Raw genomic sequence first — 22,985 nt, forward strand, 5'->3', positions numbered from 1 at the left:
TTGCCAGCAGCATGCTGGCATTTATACTGTACACTCTCCCTATTTAGCCATAGTAACTTTTGTGTGGCATTTCTTTTTGAACAGCACCCATTCCCTTGATGTCTACAGTATCACCCTATTTGTAGGTTTGCATATATGTAGCCAAAAGAACGATCCAATGTTTTGGATTTTTGTTTTGTTTTTCTTTTGGTACTGCACATTGAACTCAGGACCTTGCACTTGTGAGGCAGGCATGGTGCCACTGAGTTAAATCCCTATCCTATGTTTTTTAAAAGGTCTAGAAAGCATATACCAAGTACCTCTCCTCTTTCCATCTGTGTTCATCATTTTGGTCAGTCACTGGAAATGATGGATCTGGCTGAAAGGAAGGTCATACTTGAGATTTGTCATATTTTTTTTCTAAGAGATTATAGTTTAGCTTTTTTAAGTTTAGATCTTTGTTCCATTTTGAGTTATTTTTTGTATGTTTTGTTAAGGTAAGGATCCAACTTCATTCTTTCAGATGTTAGATAACCAGTTTTCCCAGCATTATTTGTTGAAGAATCTGTTTCCCTAATGAATAGTTTTGGGAAATAAAAGTTTGAAGATCATTTGAACAAATACGTAAGAGTTTATTTCTGGACTTGCTATTCCATTGCTATATATGTCTGTCATTATGCCAGTATTGTACTGTTTTGATTACTGTAGCTTTATAATAAGTTTTAGGTTTTTTTTTTATTTTGTTTATTTTTGGTACTGGAAATCGAATTCAGGGCCCTTGCACTTGGGAGGCACTTGTGAGACAGGCAGCAGAACCACTGAGCCAAATCCCCAGCTATAGTAAGTTTTAAATTCAGGAAATGTTGAGTCTTCCAGCTTTGTTCATTTTTTTCAGTATTATTTTGACTATCTGAGGTCCTTTGAGATTCCATATGAATTCCAGGATGGATTTTTCTGCTTCTGCTAAAAATATGCATTTTGCTAGGGATTATATTGAATCTGTGTTCTATGTTGAATAGTTTTATCATCTTAACAATACTGGTCTTCTGACCTTTTTTGTTTTTTGAGACAGACTCTGGCTATATAATTCAGGCTGGCCTTGAACTCACTGTGTAGCCCATGCTCACCTCAAAGTCATGATGATTTTTCTGCCTCAGCCTCCCCAGTGCAAGAAATACTGGCATACACCACCATACCTGGCAGTCTTCTGATTTTAAACATAAGACATTTTCCATTTATTCTTTTTATTTTTTTATTTTTTGGTCTTGGTTTTGGTTTTTTGAGACTGACCTGGAACTTACTATGTAGACCAGGCTGGTCTCAAACTCGCTGTGATCCTCCTGCCTCAGCCTCCTGCCTCAGTGCTGGGATTACAGGCATGCACCACCACACCCAACTGTTTTCCATTTATTCTTTAATTTCTTTTAGCAGTACGTATGTAGTTTTCAGTGTACAAATGATGTGCCTCCTTGGTTAATTGCTACGTATTGTATTCTTTTTGCTGCTATCATAAATGGTATTGTTTTCTTTAGTTCCTTTTTGGATTTTTCATTGAAAGTATGTAGAAATATAGCTGAATTTTGTGTTTAATTTTTTTCTCCTGAAACTTTGCTGACTTCATTTAACAGTACTGACATTTTTTTGTGTGTAACATTTTTCTAGTTTGTGTGTGTGTGTGTGTGTGTGTGTATGATCAATCATTTTTGAACAGATAATTTTACCTCTTCCTTTCCAAGTTGGATGCTTGTTGTATATGTGCCTTCATGCTGAGGTATATCCCAGACCTTTTTTTGTGGGGGGGGGGTACTAGGGATCGAACTCGGGTCCTTGTGCTTCCGAGGCAGGCAGCAGAATCACTGAGCTAAATCCCCAGCCCTCCTTCCCTTGTTTTTGAGGCAGGGCCTCACCAAATCGCCCAAGCTAGGCTAGAATTTGCAGTGTTTCTGCCTTAGCATTCCAAATAGCTGGAATTACTGGCATGTGCTACCATGCCCAGCTTCCTTCCTCTTTAATCTTGTATACAAAATGTTTGGTCAGAATTTTTGTGATTAGAAGAGATGATTGATGACTGAGGTGTTTCCGAATCTGTCATTACTTCAGGGAACTGCAAGGCTATCCTGGAGGATCCTAAATTTTCATAAAAGCATAATCTGAAATTACCACTGAGTTAACCAATTCACAAAAGCCTCCATGTCTGTTGGCCTTTTAGCTTTGTTCTTACACTTTTTTATTTCATAATTTACCCAAACTATGTGTCCTATGCTTTGAAGTCTGTTTTAGAGGATTCAGTTGTAGAGATTGTGTACTAGCAGAATGGATACTTTTGACAATATACAGTAAGTCTTTAAAACAGTTTACACATAGGGGCCAAGGATTTAGCTCAGTGGTACCACTCCCTGCCTCAAAAGTGCAAGGTCTGACTTTGATCCCTGGTATCAAGAGGAAAAAAATCAAGGCTGGGGATTTAGCTTAGTGGTTCTGCCGCTTGCCTTGCAAGTGCAGGGACCTGAGTTTGATCCCCAGTACCAAAAAAAAAAAACATTTTTTTTGTACATGTTGGAATCTTTAAATGATCCTTGGCAGCTAGGTGACTGGTCTCAAATATAATAATAAAAAAACTTTGAAGCATCCAGGCACGGTGGTCCACACCTGTAATCCCAGCTTCTAGGAGGCTGAGACAGGAAGATTACAAATTAAAGGCAGAAAGAGCAATTTATACCCTATCTTGAAATATAAAAATAAAAAGGGCTGGGGGTGTAGCTGGAGTGCTTGCCTAGTATGAATGAGATGCTGGATTCAATCCTCAATATCCCAAAAAGGAAAGGGTGGGGTGTGTGGGACAAAAGAATGAAAGAAAAGCTTGAGGCAAAAAAATTTTGCCTAAGCAAGGGATCTCTGGGTTTTGTTCTGTTAGGATGTGTTTTATACAAATTGACTCTTTTTGTTATTCTTTTCGTTGTTGGTTTTTTTAGGTTTTGTTTGCTTGTTTGTTTTTTGTCTGTTTAAAATGAGGGTTGGTGGGGGAAAAGTAAGAACCAAGATCTGTCATAAGGTACAAGATCCCAGTGATGAATGTAACTGTACTGTATACTTTAAAAGTACCAATAAACTCAATAAAATTAAAAATATAAAAATAAAATGAGGATTGGGCTGGGGATGTAGCTCAATGGCACTGTGTTTGACTGGCAAGTGCAAGGTCCTAAGTTCAATCTCTGGTACCAGACAGACAAATTGAGGGTTAGCCAGGTGTAGTGGCAGATGCCTGTAATCTGAGCATGCAGGAGGCTGAGGCAGGAGAATTGGTTTGAGTTTGAGGCCAGCCTGGGTTACATGGTCAAAAAAAAAAAAAAGAGGCTATTAAAGATTAATGTTTACAGACATTATGTGCATATTGTATTCTTCTCTCCTACAGTCAAGTATTTTGTTTGAAGTTGTGCAATAAAACCCAGTGGTCATGCCTTAATGGCCAAAGAAAAAGGCTTTGGGAACTACTGTGTTTTTACTGTAATCAAAACTAGCTTATTTAAAACTTAATTTATTCCTGAAAACCATGACTATAATTTTTTAAATTGCCTTTTTAATTTTAAGAAGCAGGCCAGGCATATTGGCACATGCCACTATAATCCTAGTACTTGGGAGACTGAGGCAGGTGGATCACCATGAGTTAAAGGCCAGCCTGTGATACATATAGTTCAATGCCAGCCTAAACTATACAACAAGAGTTTGTCTAAATAAATAAATAAACAAAACCACAGGAGACCCTGTCTCAACAAAACATAAATAAGTAAAAAGCATCCATTACTTAAACTATCTGGATTTCAATATTTACATTACCTAATAAAATGTGGGGGGCCATTTTATGCAGTAGTGATTGATAGGTAAAGGACAATAAAGTCCTTTTGATTATAGATGAAAACAGAGTGGGCACTGTAATAGATTTTCACCCTCTGGTTTGTTCCATTCAGTAGTGATGTTGTCTTCTTTGACACAGACCAGTTTATGTCTGACTTGGAACACCAGCCATCAGGTTCAGCAGAGAAATGGCCTAACCACAGTGGTCTCTCATGTCCAACTCCTTTCTGGAGACTCTAGAGGGTGAGTGTCGATTGAATTGTGTTGTTGTTTTTGTGCCCTCATCTGGTATTTGCATGCCATGGCTGGATTTGCATGTGCTACAGAAGAGGGGTATGCACAGGCACCTTACAGGGAGGCCCACCTCATTGTCTTTGAGTTACACTTTGACTACAAGATTCTGCTTTTTAAATCTAACCACACTGAGGCTCTCATATTTGTGCTTATTAAAATTTTAGTCTGTGTTTGATTGAAAGACAAGTGTTTAGATCTATTAAAACCAAAGCAGAGAGAGATCCAGTATATGTGAATTCTAAAGCATGCATACTGAGTAAATTTGGTTTCTGATACGTTAGATAAGGCTTTCATCTCTGGTCAAGTACTTTTAAATTTTGATTTAAGGCAGTCTGGAATGCAAATAATGCAGGAAATTATATCCACTTTTCAGAGGCAAGCCAGAATATTTATTTTTAGCTTGCACTGAAAGCCCATGTTTACACTCCTGACAGTTCACCTGTGACTCCTCTTCGAGTGAAGCTGTAGCAGTGGATTAGTGTCTGTTGAGGGAGAAGGGTAGGCCTTACACCTCTAGACTACATCAGCTAATCAGGAACATACTTTCCTTGTTGTCACATTGGATTGTTTCCTCAAAGACTTGGTTACTTAAGAAAGTGGGCCAGGGATTTAGCTCAGTGGCACCGCACCTGCCTTACAAGTGCAAGGTCCTGAGTTTGATTCCCAGTACTAGAAGAAGAGAAAAAGTATGTGTTAGGTGTGGTGCTGCACACCTGTAATTTCAGCCCTGTAGGAAGCTGAGGCAATAGGATCACAATTTCAAGTCCAGGTTAGGCAACTTAGTAGAACCCTGTCTCAGAATAAAAAAATAGGGCTGGGGATGTAGCTCAGTAATACAGCACATACCTAGCATGAATGAAGTCAACCTACATTCAGTCCCCAGTACCAAAAACAAAACAAAAACAATTTTCCTCATAGGTAAGAAAAATGAGTTGCCAAAAGAATTAGTAAATCCGCCTAGTCACATCATAGCCAAACCAAGACTAAATCTAATTTTTCAGTCTAGCCCAGTGCTCTTCCCATGTGTAAAGCAACACAGTGCTCACTAGTGATTTTATGAGAAAAGTGTTTCTGTAGAGTGAGTAGGAAGTGAGAACATAGAAACAGCAACGTAAACAACTTTATTTTCAGTACTAGAGATTGACCTGGGGCCCTTGCACTGAGTTATATACTCAGCCCTTTTTATTTTTTATTTTGAGAGAATGAGACTTGAAGACAGAATGGACTTGAACTTATGATCTTCCATTACTCAGCCTCCCAGCACAGGCTACATAGCCCAACATAAGCTACATAGCTCGTTCAAGACCAACCTGGTAGACTACATAAGAAGACGCTGTCTCAGGAAAACTTCCTGCTCAAAAATAAATAAATAAATGAAGGCCAGGGATTTAGCTCAGTGGTACCTCACCTGCCTTGCAAGTGCAAGATCTTGAGTTTGATCCCCAGTACTAGAGAAAAAAAAGTAAAAAAAAAGTGTTTAAGCCTTGAAAGAAGAGATGGAGGAGCCAGGTAGGGTCTAGTGTTTTTGTTTTCTTCCTTGCTTCTTTGAAGTAGACACACATACCTATATTTAGCACAGATGAGGATCCATAAAGGGAGACAGGTAGATTGAGACTGACCCCTCTGCCCCCAGTACTAGGGCTTGAACTTTATACTAAGCTACATCCCCAGCCCTTTTTATTTTGAGATAAGTTCCACCAAGTTGCCCACGATGGGCTTGAACTTGGTCCTTCTTCCTCACCCTCTCAGAGCCCTAGTATTATAGGCATGTACCACCTTACCTGGCTGAGACTGATTAAAGATATGGAGTGTGAACAAAACTGATGGAGCGAGGGGGTGAAGGGAGGGCAGGTGTAAGGGGAAAAAATGAGAAGACTTGTCATGTAGAGGTACAAGATCCCAACAATGAATGTAACTGTACTGTATCCCTAAAATGTACCAATAAACTCAATTAAAGCTGGAAAAAAAAAAAAACTGATGGAGCAAAGTGATGAAAAGGATCCGGAGAATAGATGGTAGAGGAGTTGTATGGATTTTTGGAGCTAAGTTTGGCCCTCAGTGATAATAGATTTGGGTATCAACAGTAGGCAAGATATATTCAGAGAAGATAAAGGGATTCTTCTGGTATTTTTATCTTTATTTTTATTTTATTTTTTGGTACTGGGGATTAAACTCAGGACCTTGTGCTTATGAGGCAGGCGCGATGCCACTGAGCTAAGTCCTCAGCCCCCTTCAGGTAATTTTAAATGCTTCTATGGGACTGAATGCTCAGGCTATACGTTCAACACCCACCACAGAGTGGGGAGGTGGGGGGGTCCTAAATCCCACATCATAACCTAAATTGAAAAGAAGAGTTAATTTTTCACATTTCAGTTTTGTCTAATGCAAGAGGGTACCTTGCTGATACTTGAATATTCTTTTAAGTACCTGTGTACTGGTTATTCAGCTGGAAATTTAATATTTTTTACAGGCTTTTAGAAGAAAGATTGCTATAGTATCACACACATCAGAAATTTCTTGAAAAGAAGAGTCTTCGATCTCCAGTACCAAAAAAAAAAAAAAAAGAGAGAGAGAGAAAGAAAAGAGTCTTAATAACAAACAGTACTGATCCTGGCCGGGGGGGATTTAGCTCAATGGTTCTGCTTGTTCTACCTCACAAGCACAAGGACCAGAGTTTGATCCCCGGTACCAAAAAAACAAAACAAAACAAAACTACTGATCCCCCCACCCCCGTTGGTTGTGAAGAAAAAAGTTACAATATTCTTTCATTGGTATTAGACCTACTGTACAAAGTATAACAGTCAAGCCTGCTGGCACACACCTGTAATCCCAGCTTTTGGATAAATTAGTGAAGCCTTGTCTCAAAGGTGAAAAAAAAAATGCTGGAGTTGTACCTCACTACAAAGGCTCTGCTTAATTCTCAGTCCACAAAAAAAAAACTGAAAGGTTATTTTGTTATTGTGCGTGTGTGTATACATATGTTCTGGTTTGCTTTTTGAGACAGGGCCTTGCTGTTCAGGCTGACCTTGAACTTGCTGTGATCCTTCTGCCTCACCTCCAAGTGCTGGGATTACAGGAGTGCACCATCACATCTGGCTGTGTGTGTGTGTGTGTGTGTGTGTGTGTGTAATCTGACTTACGACTGGAATCTTTCTAGAGTTTAGGATGAAATTAAAAATAAGTTAGGGGCTGGGGATTTAGCTCAGTTGTTCCATTGCCTGCCTTGCAATCATAAGGACCTGAGTTCTATCCCTGGTACCAAAAAAAACTAAAACAAAAAATAAATTAGGGCTGGGGTTTTGGTTCAGGGGTAGACTGCTTGCCTTGGGTTTTATATGTAGTGAAACCTCCATGCGTGGTGGCACCTGACTGTAGTCTCAACTACTAAGTAGGTGGAGGATTACCTGATACTAGCAGTTCAAGGCCATCTTGGGCAATGTACCAAGATGCCATCTCAAAAAATATAAATAAATTAGTAAAAAACCTGGCATGATGAGTATGTTGGCACAAACCTGTAATCCTAGCATTCTAGGAGACTGAGGCAGAATTGCAAGTTCAAATCCAATCTGGGCTATTTAGTGGTTAGGTAAGATTCCGTCTCAAAAACATTTAAAGATTGGTGATATAGCTCAGTGCAAAGGCCCTGAGTTTAATTCCTAGTACTGAAAAAAATAAATATAAATAAACCTGGCATAAAAGAGCTCGAATAGTGATCTTGCTTAGCATACCTAAATATTCTTTCTGTGTTACCATTATGATGTTTTTTTTAAAAATACAAGCTAAGCTAGTACAATGGAAATTCCGAAGTACAGTACCTCAGTCACATCAGTACCTCTTTGTGACTCAGAGATTAAGCTTCCTTTCAGTTTATTTCTCTTTCTCCTGCATTTTGGCCATTTTGATTTTGTTGTTGTTGCCAGGAATCGAACTAAGGACCTTTCGCTTGCAAGGCAGGCATGGTACCACTCTCCTGTGTTTTGTCAGAGCAGTCACCACTTTGATTACTGAGTCTTAGCTTGAAGCAGGGAATGGGGGAAGATGAAGAAGAGAGACTCGGTCAAGCAAGTGACGAAGAAGCTGTATATACCAGTTTTTGTTTACATTGCCCTGGAGAAATTTCCCTGGTCATACCTAATTAACAGGGAGAAGCTGGAAAATGTAGTACTAAATGGGTAATCGATCAGTTTTACTAGTTAAACCTCAGTTCCTAGAGAAGCAATGAATTGTGACAGAAGGGTACCATAATTTTCTTTTCTTTTCTTTTCTTTTCTTTTTTTTTTTTTTTTTTTTTTTTTTTATTTTTGTAACCAAGGATTGAACTCAGGACCTTAGGCAGGCATGGTGCTACTGAGCTAAATCCCCAGTCCAATATCTTGTAAATTTTTGAGAACTTACTTGTCCTTGGCTTGAGAAGGCACATTAGTCAGATTTTGATAAGTACAAATTAATTCACCTACTCATCATAAATAGATGAATTCAGTATTTCATGTATTTAAGATGGTATTATTAAAACTTAATCAAATAACCTAAAGCTAAATATTAGCAAAACTGTTACAGAGTAATAAACCATAAAGTAATACTAGATTTCTCATCCTTCAAAAATCATTTAGGGATGGGTGTGGTGGCTCACGCCTGTAATCCTAGCACTTGGGAGGCTGAGGCAGGAGGATCACTATGAGTTCAAGAACAGCCTGGGCTACATAGTGAGTTCCAGGTCAGTCTCAACTACATAGTGAGACTCTGTCTCAAAAAACAAAACAAAACAAAAAAATTATTTAGGGCCAGGGATTTAGCTCAGTGGTGCTGCCGCCTGCCTTGCAAGTACAAGGACACAAGTGTGATCCCTGGTACCCCCCAAAAAAATCATTTAATTTGTATTTCTTTCCATTATAAATTTCTTTTCAAGTGAAATTCAGAAAATAATTGCATGTATACATACTTTCATTTTATAAAAAAGAATATCCACATAAAATTGTTTATCCAGATAATGAATTTTACCTTTTTGGGGCTGGGAATTTAGCTGAGTGGTACCATGCCTGCCTCACAAGCACAAGATCCTGAGTTCAATCCCTGTACCAAAAAATAAAAAAAAAAAATACTTTTTTTGTTTTATTTTGTGGTTTTTGTTTTGTTTTGTTTTTGAGACAGGGTCTCACTATGTAGTTGAGACTGACCTGGAACTCACTATATACCCAGGCCACTTTCGAACTCACAGCGATCCTCCTGCCTCAGCCTCCCGAGTGCTGGGATTACAGGTGTGTGCTACCATGCCTGGCTTCTTTTGTGTTTATTTGCTTGTTTTCTGAGATAGGGTCTTACTGTGTATGTCACGCTAATGTGGAACTCACTATGTAGCCCAAGCTGGTTTTAAACTCATGACAGCCCTCCTGCCTCAGCCTAGAGTGCTGGGATTACAGGTGTGTGTCACCTGCCTGGCTCAAACAATTTTATTCTTATGTCCAGAAATAGCATTCTTAAAGACTGATACTTTGAACAGTTCTTGGATTAAAAGTTCATTTTTAAAAAATTACAAATACTACTGATAGTTATGATTCTACTTTTGTTGTGGTGACAGCCAAATCCAGGTGTAGGGGTAGGAGGAACTTAAAACTGGCAGCTGCCAGAAGTTGGCCAGATGCTGTGACCTATCTAAACTGTTAGCACTGGTATTGAGTACGTAGCAAGATCCTGTCTTTTGAAAACTAAAAATGTTCAATCCCCAGTAACAAAAAAGAAAAAGCTAGGCACAATGGCATACACCTGTAATTCTGGCTGAGGAGGCTGAGGCAAGAGGATTGCCATGAGTTCAAGGCCAGCCTGAGCTACCTAGCCAACCTCAGTTGCATAGTGAGACCTTGTCTCCAAAAAGAAATAAAACAAAACAAAAAGGACAGGAAAACACATTTTTGGGATAAAGTGCCATTTTAATTTTTATCTGCTTATTTTAAAACTTTATTAATTGACAGAGGTGGCAGCCTGGAGTATCTCTGAAGTTACTGCTTATGGAAAGGATATGTGCTCACAGATGACTTAACAGAAGTTGGATGCTTGCTTATATTTTTGGCTTTTTTCCCCTGCTGTAATGCTTCCATGAAATAGACATTGTCAAAATCAGATGTCATGTATTAGTCTTACAACATTCTCTGGTCTCCTTCCTATCACCCAGTAAACTTACTGTACAGGTTCCAAATAGCTTCCAAGTGATTTTGTTAAATTAGGATTCATTTATTCAATCATCAGGATTTTTTTGTGGAGGGGGGTTTGAGACAGGGTTTCACTATATAGTTGAGATTGACCTAGAACTCACTGTGTAGCTGTCTACACCCAGGCTGGTCTTGAACTCACAATGATCCTCCTGCCTCAGCCTCCCCAGTGCTGGGATTACAGACGTGTGCTACCACACCCGGCTAGGATTTTTTTTTTTAATTGTGGTCTTGCCATGTTGCTCAGCCTTTCAAGTAACTAGGATTAGAGATTCCAGGCCCTGTCTTCATAAATTAATGTTTTCTCATTAGTAATGTCCTTGCCTATTAGGACCTCACAACCTGTTTGGAAAACAGATAATGGTGATGTCTACTGATAATTTTTTTCCTTTTTTTGTTTTGTTTTGTTTTTTGAGACAGGGCCTCACTATGTAGTTGAGACTGAACTGGAACTCAGTAGGTAGCCCAGGTTCGTCTTGAACTTACAGTGATCCTCCTGCCTCAGCCTCCCGAGTGCTGAGATTAGAACCTTGTGTTTGTGAGGCAGGTGGCAGCATCACTGAGCTAAATCCCCAGCCCTTTTTCCTATTTTTTGAAAAAGGATCTCGCTATATAGTTCAGGCTGTATAATCCAGGCTGGCTTTGAACTCATTATGTAGCCCCAGGCTGGACTCAAAGTCAAGGCAATCCTCCTGCTTCAGCCTCCCCTCCAGAGTGCTGGGACTATAGGAGTGCCACCAAGCCAAACTAATCTACTGATTTTTTTTTTTTTGAGACAGGGTCTCTGTGTAGTTCAGGCTGGCTTTGAACTCACTATGTAACCCAGGTTGGCCTTGAACTCACATTTGTCCTCCTGCTTTAGCCTCCCTGCTGGGATTACAGTTGTGGGCCATCATGCCCAGAAATCTGCTGGTAATCTAGTGTGATAAAGACTGTTAAAGGTCATGCAGAGATTGTGGATTAGCGCCAGACAGAAAATACTTCTTGCATTTTATGCAGCTTAAAGGTATAACGAAAAAAAGTAATAGATTTCAACTATTACCTTGCCTACTTATTATACCCCCTGTATATTTTCATTTTATATATTATATAAGAGGTTCTTACCCATTATATTGATGAGGAAACTGAAAAGAAAAATTTTTTTGTGCAAAGTTTCCTCATAACTTTTCATTTACAAAGAAACTATTCCAGCTGAGTGTGGTGGCCCTTGCCTGTAATCCCAAAGGGGGTTAGGTAGGAGGACTGCCAGGAGTTTGAGGCCAGCCAGGACTACCTAATAAATTCAAGTTCAGCCTAAGCTACATAGTAAGATGCTGTCTCAAAAACAAAACAAAACCTATTCCAGTGGTTGTTTCTAGCAAGCCAGGAGTAAAATTAGATTATATTCTTTGTAAATAATTATCATGAATGTCAATAAACCTGGAAGATTTACTTAAAAATCATTTGACAAAGGCCTTCATATTTCTGCACCAATTACGTTCAAAAACTGTTTTATGGGTGAGAATTTATGTGCTCCTGCATTGATTATTCTTCATGCTTTTCTAATTAAGATTCATTTGGGGGGGCCAGGGATTTAGCTCAGTGGTTCCACCACCTACCCTGCAAGCAAGATTCATTTGGGGGCTGGGGATTTGGCTCAGTGGTTCCCCCACTTGCCTCAAAAGCATAAGGGCCCAAGTTTGATCCCTGCCCCCCTCCAAATACTTTTGGGTTTTGCTTCCTACTTTCAGTACACATTCAGTACCAATTACAGTCAAGCTACACCTTCATCCTTCATTGCTTTGTATACCTTAATTTATTTTATTTTATTTATTTATTTGTTTGTTTATTTATTTATTTATTTTTTTTTTTTTTTGGTTTTTTGAGACAATGACTCACTATGTAGTTCAGGCTGGCCTTGCAAACTCATGGTGATCCTCCTGCCTCTGCCTCCCCAAGTGCTGGAATTACAGACATGCACCACTATGCCCAGCTAAGATGGAAATTGTTTGCACTGAGCCTCATAGAGAACTGTCCTCCCTGAGTTAGTTGGCATATTGAAGAAACCACCAGAAAGAACCTGCAATCAGAAAGGCCCACAGATAATACAAATGTTCCCAATAAAGGGTGCTCGTATTGGGATAGGATAACAAAATAGCCCCCAAATCTCTGGTTTGCTTTGGCCAGATCTTTTATGTTCATTCACTTTATATAGTAGGTGGCACTGTGGAAATCAGGAAAGAAAAACTTCCCAAAAGGAACTTCAGATTAAGGAAAAATTAGGTTAATGTGAACACTTACTTCAAAGGCATCCTGTCCTCTGCTCTACAGCATGAACCTCAGAAGTAAGGATAAAGATCTGGGAATGTAGCTTAGTGTGACTGTGCCTGCCTGGCAAGGGCAAAGCCCCAAGTTCGATCCCCAGTACCAAAAAAAAAAAAAATGGAAAGAAGAATAATGTTTTCTGTTCTGCCGAAGTGCTGCATACATGTAATCACAGAAAATCAGGAGGCTGAGGCAGGAGGATCATGAGGTCAAGACCAGCCTGAGCTCACCTGAATCTCCAAAAAAGAGCTAGGATGGGTGGCTTGCATGTCTATAGTCCCACCACTCTGGGAGGCTAAGATCACAAGTTTGAACCCAGCCTGGGCAGTTTAGCCTCTTAGCAAGAACCTGTTTCAAAGTAAAAAAATAAAAGGGTTGGGAATATAGCTTGGTGATAAGGCCCTGAGTTCAGTCCCCAGTACTAGGAGGTTAATTTTTTTTTTAGAAAAAGCTGGGCATGGTGGTATACACCTGTAATCCCAACACTTGGGAGGCTGAGGCAGAAGGATTGTCGCAAGTTTGAGGCTAGCCTGGGATACATCATGAATCCAAGGCCAACCTGAACTATAACAAGACCCTGTCTCCAAAGCAAAAAAAAAAAAATTAAGAAAAGAATGTTTCCTTTTCTCTCAGCATTCCCCTTCCTAGCCAAACTGAACTGAGATGGAGAGAAAAGCGTCTGGAGCCTCTTGGCCAAGGATGTTTTTTAATGTGACTCAGCTCAGGAGCAGACTTCAAGTGCTGCTTTTACCTTTTCCAAAAGCTGTGGGGGTGGAAAAGACTGAGAGCTCAGCATAGACCATCCTATGACATCACTCTGAGGTCACTAATCACTCTGCCTTTTTTTTTCTTTTTCAGTGAATGAGATAATTGGAAGAGATATGTCCCAGGTTTCTGTTTCCCAGGGCCCACAAATTAGAGCGGCTTCTCACCTGAGTCCTGAGTCCCTGGATTGAGGAAGATCTGATCGGCTCTGACAGTGCTTACTGCAGCCTTGTGTCCGCCACCATTTTCTCAGCGTGTTTCTCTTTTGGACCTTGAGTTTCCAACTCTTTTCGCCTTCAGGACCGGTGCCAGGGTTGGACTCAGCATTTGTGGGGAGTGGCATTCCTCACCTCTGGCCTTGGTTAGATTTTGTAAAAGAATCAGAGCAGCATAGGCTGTTGAGCTGTGGAAAAATGAGCTTTGCATTTTTTATATTTAAATAGGATACTTTTATATGATGGGTGCTCTGAGTGTGAATGCAGCAGGCTCTCCCTTTCAGAGATGCTGCTTTTGCAGGTGGGTTGGTTGTGTAGCTAGGATTGGTGATTTGTATTTTCTGGTCATTTGACGGGCCCTTTAGTTTTGATACTTTAAAAATAGGAACTTTTGATAAAACCTTCCACAGGCAAATGGGCAGAAAATTATTCTAAGCCCTTACATATGCCTCAGAAACTCAGCATGTGTCCTGAAGCCATAGATTCATAGGAAATAAAGCCAAATGTAGCTCATACTCTTTATAAAAGTAAACTATTGTTAGATAGAATGAGAAAAGACCATTCCATCACGGAAGTGTTGGAATATAAAGACATTCCAGAGCATAGCCTTTTTATATCTTTCTAGGTCATCTTCCTATAGTCTCCTTACTGGCTCCATGTTGAAACTGCTTTTTTTCCTTCAGGACTTTAGGCAAAATGGCTACATCTAAGGTGACTTTGAAAGCAGTCATCAAGCAGTTTTAGCTTGGAAACTTTAAAAATTAGTGCTCATTAGTGTTGTCTGGCCCCAAAACCTTTTCCAAGTGGGAATGTCTGCCTTTGGGTGTTACCTTCGAAACCAGTCTCCTGATGGTTCAGGTAGCTTTGCAGTTCTATTCTAGAGGCCATTCTATGTCAGGAGCTAAACACAAGTGAACTATGCATCAGGATGGGCAAAGAAAATGTAGGATTCCAGATGGGAAAGCTTATCTCCCATTCTGTTTACAGCCTGAAATCATTCTGGCCTACCCTGTCCCATGTGTATGAATTAAAAACCAACCTTCCAGAAGGCATTGAGGCACATCTAAAATGGGCTGGCATCATAGACCATACCCTCCACACCAAAGATGCCCTGGTGCTGCTGCTGGTGACTGACATCCAAGGCAGGGGTCAGCATAAACCTACTATCTACCAAAGGAGGTGCCCAACTTGGGCACTTTTTCTAAATCCTGCCCTTAAGCTGCCACCAGTGAGATTTGTTACTGTTTCTAGGCCTATTTCAAAATCCCTGAAGTTTGTAGTATATTTTTAAATGAAACAGTGTAATTTATTCAGGAAGTATTTTGAGTGCCTACACCTGCCAATGTGTTGGGCTGGTTGAAGATTTGATGTTATCCCGGTGGATTGTGGGGCCCTGGATGCCAGGACATTGTCTACTGAGATCAAGCCAAGCCTGAGCAAAGAGCTGTTATGTTGGTTACCATTTCCAGTCAGCTGGGTAGGAGCTGTTGATCCTGCGTGAAGTATGGTCCATGTTTTAGATTTCACCCATAAAAATAGAGAACATTCATCAAGTTGCTGTGGTCCCTCTTAGGGCTGGGTGTTTTCAAATTTTCTTTCGAAGTGGGTTATGTGTCTGAATGTGGATAGGAAGATTTGCTTCAGGGCCTTGGTTGGAAGTCCACAGCTTCCTTTGGAAGGGTAGGAGGTTGGCCTCTCAGGTAAAGTTCCAGAGACAAGGCCAGAGTTGCTTCTACCCTCTTGTCCCAGAGGTAGTCACCTCACATAGGGTCCTGCAAGACCCTCTGGGGGCGGCCTTGCTGCCCTCAAGAATAAAAGCCTCTGTGATCCAGAGTTGCTATGCACCAAATTTTGATGCCTTTTAAATACCTTGATGCCTGTAGCACTAGAAGAAATGCTTTCCTATTTAAAATAAAGTTAATTTTTAAAATAGAGCTTTGTATACTATGTAAGCAGTTTTGTATTAGCTTTGTAAAAGCTTTCATGTAAGAGTCAATATTTTTTGGCTTTATAGACAGACTTAAACTTTTGTGCAAGAGAGTGTTAAAGCACACATCCATTGGACTATGCAAATTGACCTCTAGTAGCAGCACTGAGCAATTTGGCATGTACTAGCATACACCTTCCCCTCAGATCTATGCTGTATCTTGGATTGGGGAATGGAATGAGCAGCCTTCTGCTTACTAGTTACACAGAAAAACATGGCTGAAAATAGCTTTAAGAGGAACAGACACTGAGTTTGCATGCAGTGCTGCTGCCCAAGGGAACACCCACCCACATCGAGGGCCAGCCATTACACCAGACCTATTGCTGTGAAGCCGTTTGTGATATGCAGAACAGATCATCTTTAAGGCTCAAGTTGAAACCTTGTATTTTATAAAATGGATGTTTTTAGTAAAGAAACTGGTTCTCAGTTATGTTTACAGCACTTGGGGTTGTGTTTTCTTGTACATTTATATTTTAAGACCTTTTATAGGAGTGCATTGCTCCTTATACAGATACAAAGGGAAGAGGCAGCAGTTCAAGCTCTGCCTGTTATAGTGCTGAAATAATAAATGGTAACAGATTGACAGTCCCTTTGAAATGTGTTTTTCTCTGCCTGGGGATAGTGTGGATCCCTTCACTGTGGGGCCAGAGTTAAGAGCACTGGGACTTTTAAAAAGTCCACTTGGTCAGGAAATTTTGTTCATTTTACATAGGAAAGAGTAAAGTTCCAAATCCCTTGCAAGGCTTGAGTTCTGCACCCTTTAATAGGTATAAAGGACATTCCATGATGTTTGCTGAGTGCAGGACAATTGGCCTTCCCAAGGTATTGGAAGAAAGTTGGCTGAAAAGCTGGGCTGTGGGTTGTGCCTATAATCCCAGCTGCTTGGGAGGCTGAGGCAAAATCACAAGTTCAAGGCCAGCCCAGACAACTTAGCAAGAGCCTGTCTCAAAAAGGACTGGGGATGTAGCGTGCACAGCATGAGCACTTGCCTAGTATGCAGCAGACTCTGGGTTCAATCCCCAGCACAGAAAGGGAAGTGGGTGTGGAGAAGCTGGCAGAAAGTCTCCTTTAAAATTCAAGCCTGAGTTGGGCCAGGGAATTAGCTCAGTGGTTCTGCCGCCTGCCTTGCAAGCATAAGGTCTGGAGCTCGATCCCTGGTACCAAAAAAAAAAAAAAAAAAAAAAAATTCAAGCCTGAGTTTTCCCATGGGGGCCTCCTGCCCCCTAGTGTTCTCTAGAGATTCTGCAGCACAGTCCAGAATACTTTATGGTTTTGCCACCTTGTGTTTCTTGGGCCTAGCTGGAGAGGGGCTGGCATCCTTGGGTGAGGCCACCCCTGTTACAATATGGTCTCTGAAATTCAAGTATCCTAAGGACAGCAACTAACTCTGCCTTCCTACCTCCCACAGGAGAGGATGGGAAGAGATGACTGGGATCCTTACTCAGACTCAGATGAATCCTGGATTCTCACAGAAATCTCACATTGAAGGCACCAGGATTTAGCCTATCAGGCCCACCATGGGTATGGGCCTATACAGGACAGATCAAAAGCTCCCCAGGCGCCACTTGAGACCCAGCCATGCTGCTGGGAGCAAGATATTCCCATTCCACCTCCAGCCTTGCATTCAGGGTAGCCATCTTTGAGATGGAAAAACCAGAGAAATAAGTAGGGGATGGAGCCGGGCTTGGTCTTCTCTGGGTGCCTTCTGAGAGCTTTGACAAGCCAGAAAGAAGCCACTGGAGTGAAGGTACTCTGGATGCAGAAAAGGTATGGTAACTGAAGACATCAGCTAGCTCTTAGTTCCTGGCTTCCTCACCTACAAACACACCCACTCCTTGGGGGCTTGTAACACAGGGCGAGGTGGATCACCAACAGGCATCAGAGTGGTATAGTCATCAGGGGCCAGCTGCAAAAGGGACACAGACTTAGGATAGGGAGTTCCAGGGTCAGCCAGGCCCTCAAGCCCTCCAGCCATCCAACCTCACCTGGTAGGCCTGGAAGACATTGAGCAGATCCTTCATGCCAGCTGTGTAAGGGACACCCTGCATTCGAATCAGGGCTCCTGGCTGAGACAACACTGAGGTGGAAGTAGAGCCCAGGGCAGTAGGGGGTGTTGCAAGGTAGCCCACTGTGGTAGGGGAGACTGGGGGGCTAAGGTTAGAAAGACGGGTTTAGTAGTACATCCTACTTTGAGCTCAGATCAAGACCCCTCCTCTTTTCCCTCTGCCTTGTGTTAGTTTTTCCTAAAATCCCTGCCTCTAAACCACCATTCCCAATCTATTTTGCAGATCACATTAGCCAGCCCACACCTGTTTTTTCCCCTTTATTCTTTTATCAGAATAAAAGTCTAGTAGGTCTTAGCATATCTGGCTCAGAAAGGAATTGTGCCCTCCCCCAAAAACAGGTAGCAGGTCCATGGGGTTCTAGCAGGATACCTGGGGTAGTAGGCTGTGTAGTTCATGTAGAGTTGAGTGGCTGGCCCTGGGTAGTAGGCAACAGGGGTGGGGGCAGCAGGCACCCTGGCAGCTGGGAGCAGTGAAGAAGGATACAGAGCTGCCGTCTCAGTGGGAATAAGGGCTGGGGTGGCCTGGAAAGTGGCGTAGGTGGGTGGTGAGAGGCCTAGAGACAAGTAGAGAGTGCATCTGCGTGGAGTCCAGTAGGCCCTGAGTGGGGGCAGCCAGAAATGAGTCCCCTCCACCAGCCTGGCCCTCAGCCCCTGGGGCACTCACAGGGCAGCTTGCAGGGAGGAGGGGACATGCCACTGCGGCTTAAGGTTCCCCCCATCAGCACACGGCTCATGTCCTCTTTAGAACAGGGGACCACCTCGACATAGCGTTCCTTCATCATCTTCTTGTGGCAACGTTGAGCAGCAGCTAGGGCCCGCTCTGCAGATGTCATCTGGATGAAAGCATCGCCAGATGGCCGGCCCTGTGCACACCATCTTATAAACACTCTGGTGTAGAAGAGTGCCTTGCTCCTAACACACCCCTTTCTGCCTTTGTGATCCCCTCCTAGCAGCAGCCTCACCTGCTGGTTGAGCACCATATGCACACCATGGGGCCGTATGTCAGCTGCCACCTCCCCCAAAAAGCTCAGGATATCTTCAATGGTGGCTGTGTAGGGCAAGCCTCGAAGGCGCACACAGTCCCTCCCAGTCCCAGCTGCCAGTGGGAAAGGGATGGGCAGCAGTGGAGCTGTCAATGTGGGAAGAAGTGGGCTGGATGCATAGCGGTTCAGGACCTAGTAAGGAAGGGAACAGGTTTGTCACCCCAAGCCACACGGGCACGTGACAACAGCTCATTGGAGGGTGGGGTCCCTGGGCACTCACCTGCTGCACCTCAGCTGCAGTGCTCCGGAAGAGTTCAATGTATCGCTTACCCAGCATGCCCTTGTGCCTTTGCAGCGCAGCCTGTGCCAGCTCCTCACAGGCAAAGAGGGCAAAGGCATCACCAGTTGGCCTGCCATCAGGGTGGCGCACAAAGAGCAGCCCATCAGCACCCCCAGTCACTGGGCACTCTGGCCCCAGGAAGCTTAGCACATCTGCTGGCCCAGCTGAGAAGGGCAGTCCCCGCAGCCTTAGGATCACTTGGTCTTCCCGTGACAGGAAACGAGCTACCTCTAGTGATGTGCCTGGGTGGGTGGCATGGGAGTCAGTGTGGGAGTCATCTGACTTAATCTGTGCACTTCCAAACCCCCACCCACACAGAAGCAGAAAGGGATGGCAGGGAGTGGGATACAGGTCAAGAAGCAAGGAACAGAGCTAGGCATGGTGGTAGATGACTATAATCTCAGCACTCTGGGAGGCTGAAGCAGGAGGATTACCAGTTCAAGCCCAGCCTAGGCAACTAAGTAGGACCCTGTCTCCAAAAATAAAAAGGGGGATGGCGTCCGGGAATGTAGTTCAGTACAGTACCTAGTACCATACAAAAAATAAGAGCAGAAGAGTTGGGCCCCACTGACAGCACACTTACCCCCTGCAATCTTCACAAACTCCTCCCCTGTTGCTTTATAGACCTGTGGGTACAGAGTAAACAGTCCGTTGGTCTCAGGCCTGCCTCAGCTTTGCCCTGCTCTACTCCCTGCCCAAAGTCTCACCTCAATATAGCGGATTCCCATGTGGTGTTTGTGTCTTTGCAGTGCTAATTCCCGCTGCTCGCTGTCCGTGAAGCGGATGAGAGCCTCGCCATTTCTGCGGCCCTGCGCGTTGAGGCAGAGTGCTACACCACCCCTACAGAGCCAGCACTGTTAGTACTTCCTGGGCAGACCTGCCCTTTTGGCTCCCCCACTCTGCCACACCCACCTGGCAATGTTGAGCCCTCTGAAGAAGCGAGCCACATCCTGGTCTGATGACTGCCAGGGCAACCCACGGGCCCGTACCACAGTCTCACTGTCCACCACATCAGCCTTGCTGCTACAGGGGCAGGGCACAGAGTCAGAACTGTCCTGCTCGTGTCACCCCCACCCTTGCTCCCACACTCACCAAGGCCCCGTCTCATATTTCTGCTTTACCACCTCGGGCTTCGAAAACAATTGACCTGAGAGGAGATGGCATGGGAGTCAGCAGGGTCTGGTGGAGGAGGTCTCCCCACCAAGCTCTGCAAAAAGAGGACAGTTGAGGGGGATGAGGAGGTGACAAAGGGGCTTACAATCTGTGTTCTTTTAGAGAAAATCACAAGTGAGCAAGAAGACTTTAAGAAAGTAATAAGTATTCACCCAACCCTGAGAGCAGGTGACAGGCAGAGAACCTTACCACTGGGTCCTTCAAGCAGGTGAAGGATGACAGCCACCATTGTCTTTACTTCCCAGACCCCAAAATCATCCTCTGTGGCATCTGTCTCTAGTCCCAAGTCTATGAGTAGAGAAGTGACAAGAAATCCCAGTGTAAGACATACTGGGGCAACCGGCATGAGCACTATGTTCATAACTGGGCCCAAGTCCTCTCCACAGACACATACAGAATCCCAGCAAACAAACATTTACTGGTTTTCACCCAGTTCATGCATGCACATGCAGGTCCCCAGCCCAGACAGAGACATAGCCCCACATTCCAAATGCATTCCAGCACAGACACAAGCACAGGTACCCTCCAGGATTCAGCAGACAATGCAGACTTAGTTTTGTTCTATAACCCACCCAGCAGCATGCACATGCTCAAACACACAGACTAGCCATCATAACCCTGCTGGGACAGATACCCTGCGCCATGGTGGCCACTGTGAGGTCCCTGGCAGAGCAGGTGCTCGGGTGCTGCATATGGAACTCTCTGCGGAGGTCGTAGAAGGAGAAGAAGGTGTCGGGGAGCACCAGATTCTGGGGGTATACAGGAGTGGGGATGAATGGGGGAAATGAGGTGTCCTGCCTACCCCCACTACAATGGGGGCCTTGGGAACCCTACCACCCATCGTGCCCTCAGTGGCATACCTTCCTGGAGGCCTCAGGATGCAGGACCTGTCGCAACAGCTGCTGCCCATCAGTGCAGAGCACATAGGGGCCTCCACCCAACAGAGCCACATCCCTGTTCACCAGCTGTGAGAACTAGGGAAAGGGAGTAAAGTGAGAGACTCAAAGACACACCTGAGCAGGCAGGAACTAGGGTAGAAAGATGCAAGTTGCGAAGCTGGTTCAACCAGATGTTCAGCCCTACCCAGCCTGGGGATGAAAGGCCACACCTACTAGGCCTGGCTCTGTGTCCTAGCCCAGCAAACCCACACCCCATCCCAGCCCACTGTCACCTCCTCCAGGCCAAACGAGGGCAGCCAAATATAACCCAAGCCCCCCTCACACACTACAGGAGTCTGAAGTGGGGCCAAAGCAAACACCTGGTGGAGTCAGACAAGCAGGTGAGAAGAGGCGAGGCAAAACAGGTTAAACCTGTCCCTGACCTGGCACCACCCTTAGACAGGTGGGGGAGGCCCAGGCCTGCCTGAAGGCCAGAGGCTCATGGTCAATGGCAGCCCCGCCTCCAGGTCTGACCAACCGCGGCCAGAGAAACTCCAAGGACAGGGCTCCACACTTGGACACCAGGGACAGCATGAGCTTTGACCCACAACCTATCGACCGGCTGGCACTGAGCTGTTTGCTCATAGAGGGGGTGCACTCCAGAGGCTGCCCAGCCCCTTCCCCAGGCTCATCCCCAATGGAGAACCTATTTAAGCGGTATAAGCCCTAATCACCGATTGGAGAACCGCCACCACCATCCCTGCCCCAACCAATTCTGGACACCTTACAACCTGATGCATCCAGCTCTTCTTTAGCACCCTCCCCAAGTGAGAACTACGCTGGGTGCTGTTCTGGAACAGACCAGATTTGGAACCTTTGTGTTTCCTCATCAAGAATCACCAGTTGGAAGATGAAAGAATTTGCATGTAAAGCACTTATTACACTCCAAAGCTAGTCAGAGGGTGAGTGTCACAGTAAAGACAAGGCAAAACAGCAATGGAAGCCACCTCCCACTTCAGCCAAGGTCGGGAGGCACCCCAGGCCTTTATACTATTTTGCAGGTAGCCCCCAGGCAGGGTAAGGACAGCACCCACGCCTGGCCAACCGGCCGGGACAGGCCTGGACGGGCAGCTCACACCTGGCGGCGTCTGCCCCAAAGGCCGACACCGCCTGCCCTACGCCCCCGCGCTCCACCAGCGTCCAGGCTGGGGCGAACGTGTGATCGGTCACAGGACGCAGGTGGCAGGGTCCAGTGACCTATGGCCAAGTCCAGACCCCTTGATCCTTTTGTTTCTGACTGCTGCTCTCCTAGATTTGATCTGGCAGGTTCTCAGGGAGTTTCAACCTCCTTTCCCCGCTGGCTGGGGTGGATCCCACAGCCGCCATCCCCACCCCCTTAGCAAAAGTGTGTATCTGTAAAGGTTGAAAAGCAAGGCGCCATCAGAATGGCCGGCGTACACAGGCACATGTACACGCGAGAGTCAAAGTTTCAAACAAGACCCTGTCCTACCGCCCCAGCCAGTTGGTCCCGGCGCGCCAGGCCTTGCCTCCTTCCGACTCTCTAGCCGAGAAACATCCCGGCGGCCCCGGCGCTCACCTGCTGAAGCACCTTGTCCAGCGACTCGGCCCGCGCCAAGCTGTCGGCGCTCAGGCCGCTCGCCTCGCGGCACTGCGGACTCAGCGCAGCCGCCTCAGCTCGAACCAGCGATTTGTGCAGCGTCCCCACCTGCGAGCGGTAAGGAAACTGATCAGCCGCCGCGCCCTTTGGGCCCTGAAGTTTCCTGGCGACTCCTACTAGCTCCTTTCTAGCTTACCTGGCGGCTTCGCGGCTCCACCACTTGCCATACTAGGAGGATTAAGTCGGTCTCATCGGAGCCCAGCTCCGGCCCCAGCGCACCGGCCGTAGCCCCGAATAGGACAACCAGAGATCCTGACCCGGGGCAGGGG

General features: G+C 44.4%; 2 protein-coding genes across 3 annotated transcripts in view; one reads left to right on the plus strand and one right to left on the minus strand.

Annotated features, from left to right (window-relative positions):
* Nfatc3 (nuclear factor of activated T cells 3) overlaps positions 1-14,760 on the plus strand; it is a 124,208-nt gene extending 109,448 nt beyond the window's left edge. The window contains exons 10-11 of one of the 2 annotated variants that reach the window (XM_010612304.3): positions 3,971-4,074; positions 13,491-13,568. In XM_010612304.3, coding sequence (XP_010610606.1) covers positions 3,971-4,071 — 101 coding nt within the window. In that variant the 3' untranslated portion in view covers positions 4,072-4,074; positions 13,491-13,568. Of the gene's footprint in view, positions 1-3,970; positions 4,075-13,490 lie in introns of both variants that reach the window. The other variant, XM_010612305.3, reaches the window with a different exon arrangement.
* A 2,623-nt stretch (positions 14,761-17,383) lies between these two features.
* Positions 17,384-22,985, minus strand: part of Esrp2 (epithelial splicing regulatory protein 2) — a 7,155-nt gene continuing 1,553 nt past the window's right edge. The window contains exons 3-17 of the mRNA XM_010612378.2: positions 22,853-22,982; positions 22,636-22,764; positions 21,021-21,134; positions 20,795-20,909; positions 20,350-20,448; positions 20,080-20,134; positions 19,900-20,010; positions 19,695-19,827; positions 19,571-19,613; positions 18,928-19,229; positions 18,627-18,839; positions 18,329-18,527; positions 18,035-18,218; positions 17,585-17,750; positions 17,384-17,505 (exon numbers count right to left, since the gene is read on the minus strand). Coding sequence (XP_010610680.1) covers positions 17,416-17,505; positions 17,585-17,750; positions 18,035-18,218; positions 18,329-18,527; positions 18,627-18,839; positions 18,928-19,229; positions 19,571-19,613; positions 19,695-19,827; positions 19,900-20,010; positions 20,080-20,134; positions 20,350-20,448; positions 20,795-20,909; positions 21,021-21,134; positions 22,636-22,764; positions 22,853-22,982 — 2,083 coding nt within the window. The 3' untranslated portion in view covers positions 17,384-17,415. The remainder of the gene's footprint in view (positions 17,506-17,584; positions 17,751-18,034; positions 18,219-18,328; positions 18,528-18,626; positions 18,840-18,927; positions 19,230-19,570; positions 19,614-19,694; positions 19,828-19,899; positions 20,011-20,079; positions 20,135-20,349; positions 20,449-20,794; positions 20,910-21,020; positions 21,135-22,635; positions 22,765-22,852; positions 22,983-22,985) is intronic.

Source organism: Fukomys damarensis, unplaced genomic scaffold (genome assembly GCF_012274545.1).
Source record: "Fukomys damarensis isolate Sample0158 unplaced genomic scaffold, DMR_v1.0_HiC HiC_scaffold_32, whole genome shotgun sequence".
In the NCBI taxonomy this organism is placed as follows: Eukaryota; Metazoa; Chordata; class Mammalia; order Rodentia; family Bathyergidae; genus Fukomys; species Fukomys damarensis.